We start from the raw sequence: 7,798 nt of genomic DNA on the forward strand, positions 1-7,798 counted from the left end.
GCCGATGTGCTATGTTGAAACGTGTCCCAGGGATGCTCTCAGGACTGCATAGGCGACGTACACGTGTGCAGCCTCGGGTGCTGCGGTGGGTGACCTCGCAAAGCCCGTGGCATCACACTTTCATGCGGCAGCGGGCAGCATCTGGCCAGTTGTGCTGGGACAGGCTGCTGTAAGCCTCTGGGAGACAGTGGTCGTCAGCCAGAGCCCATAACACAAGCAGGAGTTTTCACAGCTCACAGTATGACACATCGACAATTCTCTTCTCTTAAAACAAAATTTAGGCTCCCAAGCAGGAGCACATGTGCTTCCAGGTGGCACTCCTGTCTTCAGATGTTCAAATTTGACTTCTTTCTTGTGCTTGAAACAGCAAATGAGCCAAAGGAAAATAAGAAAACCCCCTTCACTACCAATAGTAACAACTTTGAACTCTTGCATTCACGCAATGTTTGCTTATACTCCAGAAAGTATTGATTATTTTTTAATGAACTAATCTTTGGACGGTATCTGCTGACAGACTCTTTTTGAGGTGTGTTGCAAGCAATAATTAAAGATGCAAAGCTTTCACGGGCAGCTACGTTACTCAGTTTCACCACTGGAGAGATGATAGGTTGAAGGGAAGTTCCATAACTACAATGAAATGAAGCCATAAATAAAGATAATTTATTCAAGTCATTAGAAATAAGCTTTCTGTCTGCTTGCCTGGAAGAGCACTGAGATCAAACCAACAATGCACTTGCTAATGAGAAAAATCTCTTCTCTTGCAGGTTGTTGGTCTTCTCTTGCCCAACCAGACGCTGGCATCCACTGTGTTTTGGCAGGTAACGCTCATCTGCCGCCGTGTACTGCATGGGTGGAGAACGTGATGGAAGGGAAAGCAACAGTTGACTTGTGTCTAGAGGACAAACTGAGGCACATGGCTTTTCTGCACTGGCAATGCTTTAGTTACTAGGGGGATGATGTGGCTGGATATAATCAGGGAAAGGTTTGGTAGGTCAGGAATCGGCTGTAAGCGAACTACTGGGTCGCTTTCCAGCACCCAGCAATTTATGCCATCGCGAGGGAGATGCGAAATAGCCTGTGATCTCAAAATCAGCTTTTTGGACCCATTTTGTACAGGTAAATGACTGCACAGTGTGTACTTCCATGAAAATGTAAGTCCTTAAGATCAAACATCTGCTGCTTTGAAGACACCCTGTCAAGTAGTTGGGATCTTCCTTGGTGAATTCCTGTTGGAAGTAGAACATGTACGCAGGGCTGGGGGCACGGGGAGGCCCCGTGCCCAGGAATGTCGGGAATAGCTGTGCGTTGCAAAGGCAGAGACCTCTGTGATCAGTGTGCTACAGGAGCTTTGGGGAAAAAAGTATGTGTGTAGGGAGGTGTTGGTGTTATTTCCCATGAAAATTCTGGGAATTAAGAGTAAGGGGAGGAAGTGTTCACATGAATGAGTTATATCCATAGTAAACACGCCACTTAAGTATAATTTCAGCACTAACTTAAATGAAAGAACAAGTTATTTTCAGACTTACTTTTAGTTGTGAATGCCTTTTTATTGTCTACAGTGCAAGTGATGATAGAGAATTATGCAGTTAAGAAATATCAAAGCAGAATGGGATCTGCCTAGTATGTTAGAAAGACTGCAGAACCGAGAATATATTGGTATGTGCCAGTAACTTGTGGTTTGGTTGTATTTAACTTAAGTTGTGGTCGTGTGGCTTTACATGCTGGGAGAGGGGCAGTGGCTGGAGTCATCTAGAGCTCCTATTCCCACCATCACATTGTAGCTGGAAGAAGCTTTCGGCTTTAAAAGGGTGAAATAATCCTTTTAAAACTAGAAAGAATATTTCATACGCCGAACTGAAATGAACCCGCTCGAGGGAGGCTTTAGCAGGCAAGTTCAACAACCGAAGCCCACGTGGGCCACCGCCGCTTGACAAGTGGTTCTCAAACTCTTCCCTCCACCATTCGTGCTGACGGGATGGGCACACGGGTCACCCCTTTCTGAAAAATGCAAGTAGGAGGAATAGCAACCTAGAGAGGCATCGCCTAAAAAGCTCAGGAGGGTGTCAGGCAGCTGCCTGGGAAGACGATGGAGTCAAGAAACGGGTAGTGGGGAGGTCTTCAACCTAGAGACAGCTTAAACTCTAGATAAAGGACAAGTTGTCTGTCTACATCTCTCTGAAAAGGAGATTTATCCAGGTAAATAGCATAGGATTTAGGGACGATGAGTATTACTGCATTTACAAGCGCTAGGTCCTCTAGGAGCAGGCTTGTACCGGCAAGTAGATATTGCTGATGCCCAAAATGTACATGTTTCAGGTTAGCTCTAGCCTGGTCCTGTGGACCTGCTAATGTAGATGTGAGCTGTGGGGGTTAAAAAAAACCCCACATCTGGAAAATTGAGGCAGATTTGCAGCACATATTGGCAAGATGACTTTGTAATTATTATTTTTTATTTAAAGAAAACAAAAAAGTGGGGTTTGCTAGGTCTGAAGTTCCAGGTAGAGAGCTGGTCAGCAGGACAGACATACTCTTGGGCGGTGGGCTTGGCAGTGACTGGGCTGATCCCCGTGTTTCAGTGCCTCATTTCACTCTGTCTCTCCTCACCCTCCCGTTATTCCCTCCCACACCTCAGTTCTGGCCACAGCTGGAGCAGAGTCCAGTTCTGACACGCTCTGAACTGGGAACGTGGTATTTTGGGAACAGAAACTATCATTTTCTTTATATTGCCAACAGCTGCTGTGGGTAAAACCCTTTAGGAGCATGGTGCTACTCATCCCCAGTTGCTACCACACTGTTTTGGTGACAAATCCTGCTCCAAAACATTGTGGAAAGAAATACCAGTTTAGTGGCATCCGTGTCCCTAAGATGTTACATCTGCTCATCTCCTGTTCCTCAGCTGAAGCCTCCTATGACTCCCAGTTTGAGAACCACAGAGATTAATAAATGCCAGACAAACTGGCTGCTGGGCTTACGGCTACATCTTAACAGCAGTATGGGTTTAGTACTGGCAAAAATAAAGACTAGTAGCACCGAGGTGTTAGGTTGAGGTGGGTTGGGCCAGGAGAGCGGTTGTACATCAACCATACAGGGGAGCAGAGCCGCCCTCCGTGCACTGGGTGCCTTGGGATTTCTGTCCCTCGCTTCAAAGGGAGTTAGCTTAGACGTAGGGTATGCACGAGCCTTCGAAAAGAGGGAGCAAGTTGCGAGCAGGTCCGAAGGGAGATGAGTTTTCGCGCCGCACTCCCACGTTTATAGATTTTTTAGATTTTTTTTTTTCAAAGTTATGTTTATGCCTGTCTCTTCTTGTTTCCTCTTTAGTGGTTGAATCAGAGCCACAATGCGTGCGTCAACTATGCAAACCGCAACGCGACAAAGGTGAGGAGACCCAACATATGCAGCGCGTGCAGCACGTTAGGTCTGTTTTGACACGGAAACATAAGTCTTGTCTCTTCACTGTTAATAGAAACTCCGGAGTTGGCACTGTGATGAATTTATAGATTGGCCATTCTCCTGTGTAGACTTCCATTTTAAACCTCGGCTGCAAATGGCATGAGGATCTCAAAATCACTTGAGGCACATAAGTAACGCTCAGTGCTTTTGAGCTGAACCAATATATAGTTCTAACTGGTATGAAATGGTTTAATTTGATACGTAAATGAGCACAAACCAAAATGGTATCTGAGTTTTTGGATAGTAGAAGGTGACTCCATGATCACACTGCTGTCTCCTAAGGACTTTATATGCACTACCAGCAATAATGCTGGGAAGTGGTGGGGCTGTTTCTGCTCTCTTCCATCACTTTAACCTTCATTTATCCCATGTTGGGATGTGGGAAGCTCTAGACGGGAAGCTGAGTTGGAAACCATCCAGCTCATCGAGATAACATTTCAAAGACAAATATTTAATGTGGAGAGTTTGGGGTTCATCACTAGTGTATAAGAATGCTAATTTTGTGCCATTTGCTGGTTTTCATTCACATATTTCCTTTAAGCTGCTATTATTATAATTTTATGATGCCAATTAATTTTCTATTCCCTTTAACCTTGCTCATGAGGCTACAATTTTCCTTGCTTTTGCCGCTGCTAGATGACAGACCATGTGTCACAGAACAATATGACAAAATTAAACCTGTCTCTGGTTTAAAACAAATAAAACGAAAACAAAACAAACAAAAAAACTTGGTTGCATTTTAATAACCAGAAGTTTGTTTATTGAAAATATGTTTTGTTTTTCTTTCCAAAGCCTTCTCCGACATCCAAGTTCATCCAGGGCTACTTGGGAGCTGTCATAAGTGCTGTCTCAATAGCAGTGGGTAACACTTTATATCTATATTTCACTACTAAGTAACTGCTCCCTTACAGTAGCACTGCAGTGCTTTTGAGATGTTTGTTTGGATTGCCAAGCGTGTTTATCTTTTAATTGACAGAATTCAGTCTACATAACCAGAAAATATTTTAACCATGAGGTGTCTCTGTCCGTGCATGCCCAAATTGTTCAACAGAAAGAGACTTCTACCACTGATGGCTTCCAGTAGATCCTGCACCGTGCACTGCCTGGGTCTCTGCACCGTGGCTTTGCTGCTGGGTGAACTCAAATTATCCACACGTGCATTAACTGGTGGTGCATTAGCCTAGTCTAAGTTAAAAGAGTGACTTTGAGGCTGCAGGGTGATGGTGTGACAGCTGACATGCTGAATAGAGTGAGGCTTTTGGAGATACTCCCTTGGAGCGTCAGCTCCTTGAATTGAAAGAACCGCAGCACTCAGAATGACGTCTTTCACCTGTGGGCAGCGTTCAAGCTGGAAATGGTGTTGAAGTACTCTCTGAAGTAATCTGTAACAGAGGAGCTTTTAAAGTTGCTGAAGTTGTGGTCTTGTGGTGCAGTCATCAGGCTTTTAAATACTTGGATTCCCCAGAAGCACAAGTTGATATCTTTAGCAGGGTCAGCTAGTTCCCAAGGAAGCAGGTACATTTTTCAGGAGCAACTTATGGAAGTTATTTCTTATGTTGGGTTTTCAAATAAGCCTCTGAAATGTATGGTTGTACATATTCTGCTGGAACATTAAAGGTGCCATGACAGTTTGTCTTTTTTTTTTCCTCTGGCCAAGACTTTTTTCCCTTTTCTCAAGCCACAGGCATCCTTTTCCAGGCATTTTTTCTGCAAACAGACTGTGCCATGGGAAGAGGTCAACACTCACCCTGCTCACCATGCCATTTGTACCCAGGTTGCCCAATTCACCTTCAGGGAAAAAGCTGCATGGGCTTGATTAGATGTCTTTACAAGGTAAAACGTTTGTCTAGAGCAGGCTGTGGATCGTTAGGAGAACTATGGAGGTAGGAGCTCCTGGTTGGGAGCTGGCAGTGAGCGGTTTGGCACATCATGTCCACAGTGGGCAGCAGAAATCCTGCAGAAGGCGTATCTCTGTGTTCTGCAGCTGCCAGACCGCTTTGCACCAGCGATAGCAAAGGGTGTAGAGTTGGTGAAGTGCCTTGCAGTTTTGAGTGGAAGCTGTGCGTTTTATTGGATATGCTTCTGCTTGATAGTTTTCCATAGTGCTGGCTTGGCTTACTCGCTGGTTGCCGCACTGCTGCTCTGTGTTATCCCCTCACTGCAGAATTAACCAGCCTTGCGTTGGTGTGAGCTCCCACACTTCATAACCCCATGAAGATGGGTCCACACCAGCTCCACGCTTTTGCAGCGGAAGTACAGTCTTGAGTCCCCATCCCACCAACCTCAGTGCTTCCATTAGCAGCCGTTGTCTGCCCACTGTTTCCTGGTGTAGCATGGAGAGCGTGACTGTCCTCACTGGTCCTTAGTTCAGAATTTTTTCCACCTTGTGAATTAGCAAAGCAAAGCTCTCCAGCTTGATGTACTGCTGCCACTCACAATCTGCCTTCCAACCCCCAGCGTGGCTACAGCAGAGGGATGATGACTGGTTCCACCTTGTTGGCGTTAATGCTCCTCTCCATTTTGGCAACAGGGGCAGATAAAGGCCAGGAGACACGGAGAAGTGATGTTTGCAGTTTTGCTACCCTGAGAAGCTGACAGGCTTTGGTAAGGAAACTGCTGGGGTGGCGAGCGAAGATGTCCATCTTGGGACAACTGATGCAGGTCTTTAAACTCTCTGGTAGCTCCTAGGCTGACTGCAAAGGAGCTTAAGCAGAACAATAGGTCTAGAGTGCAGAAGGGATCATCAGTGGTGCTGTGAGAAACACTCTTCTCTGAGCAGTGTGAAAAACTACACTGGGATTTGTAGATAAAAGAAATAGGAGTAAACCACCAGTGAAACCAGCAGTAAACCAGGTGGCTGTCACCGCTGGTGACATGGGGGTGGCTCATCAGACTGCTGGTGGTAGATCAGCTCTTCGTCCTGCGGTGGTCTATGCCTCCGTTAGTTGTACCATTTACTCCCCGGTGGTGAAGGAGCTGGTGGTCTGTACAGAGCGACAAGCTTTGAACCAATGCAGAAGAGCTGAGACGATGCTGAGATTTATCTGTCCACATAACTTGTAGGTGCATCTCCAGCACGAGCCCCAGTGCCTGGTTGTCTTGCACACCTCGGCTATCCATCACGGGGACAGTTTTAAAAGCACCGTGAGGGAAGATGATGCCACGGTATTCTGTACTTACAGCATTTCAAGCTTGTGCAAGAGGAAATCTTCCTTCAGTGGTGTGGATGCCGAGAGGGTGTTGCTGCCTTCTTGTGTGCCACGGTGACTCCACCAGACTGGGCTTCCACTGGGATGCCCTCAGCATGTGCAGAGTGCCATGAGCTCTGCAATAGCAGTGGTTTTGTAGCTCTGGTGCTCCGAGGGCCAGAATATGGTTACGAGGAGGCAGGAGCTTTCCCTTAGATCCATCGATGTGGTTGGGGGAGCGGGGAGGGCAGCAGCCTTCATGCATACTGTCTCCTTCCTGATGTTGGAAGGAGGTCTGCTTCCAAAGCGGAGCATGCTGTGGCACATCGGGTGTGCAAAAACGCGATGAGGTCGCTGTGCACCAATGTCCCCGTGTAGATGAGCTGTTGGGGACCCTACCGATGTGTGTGTTACCACAGAATAGCTTGTGTCCCGATCCGTAGCACCGCTTATTGCGTGCTCAATTCCTGATGTACAGCAGCCTAGAGAAAATCCTGCAGGGCAGGGAGTGATTTTTATATTGTAAATATCTGGATTAACAACCAGCATCTCCTCGAGCAGTTGTTTGTGGTTTTTTCTTTTTTTTAAATGATGATGACAAATAATATAGGAACAGCCCTGAGGTTCATTACGTTGGATTGTAAGGCCTCAGCCCTCATTAACTGATCTCTGCTGTCAGTTAGCAACAAATCACCTCCCAGTGTGAGCCCATTAGGACCAGATGACCTGAAAACAAGTGCCACTGCCTCCAGTGGTCTGCTGAGACCCGATATTAATTAAAGCGAGCCCCTTCCATGTTTGCAGTTGGCAAGCGACGCGGGGAGAAGGCTCATGAAATGACAGATCAGTTGACTTGTGATTGTGCTTCCCATCGTCTTCACCCTCCGTGTCTTTATCTAACGAGAGGGACAAACAAATTGCTTTCTCATGGGCATAGAAGAGCAGATTTTGACTTTATGCTTCTTGCAATTAAACTTAGAAGTCTTAGCAAATCTTTGCAAATAACCTGATTCTTTTCCCAGTTTAGAGAGAGAGTAACTGCTGTCAGGGAGGTGACGCTTCTCTCTTAGATCCAGTGCTACATCTGGATGAGTTTTTGGAGGAATCAATCTTCTGTTTTTCAATATTTTTCAATATTTCATTTCCTCTCCCCCCCCCAT

General features: G+C 46.1%; 1 protein-coding gene across 1 annotated transcript in view; it reads left to right on the top strand.

The window, feature by feature from the left end:
• Positions 1 to 764: 764 nt before the first annotated feature.
• Positions 765 to 7,798, top strand: part of SFXN5 (sideroflexin 5) — a gene marked incomplete at both ends in the record, with an annotated part of 23,925 nt that continues 16,891 nt past the window's right edge. Inside the window, 3 exons of the mRNA XM_010290163.1 lie at positions 765 to 818; positions 3,319 to 3,375; positions 4,243 to 4,308. Of these exons, the coding sequence (XP_010288465.1) occupies positions 765 to 818; positions 3,319 to 3,375; positions 4,243 to 4,308 (177 nt within the window). The remainder of the gene's footprint in view (positions 819 to 3,318; positions 3,376 to 4,242; positions 4,309 to 7,798) is intronic.

This window comes from Phaethon lepturus, unplaced genomic scaffold (assembly GCF_000687285.1).
Source record: "Phaethon lepturus isolate BGI_N335 unplaced genomic scaffold, ASM68728v1 scaffold39146, whole genome shotgun sequence".
In the NCBI taxonomy this organism is placed as follows: Eukaryota; Metazoa; Chordata; class Aves; order Phaethontiformes; family Phaethontidae; genus Phaethon; species Phaethon lepturus.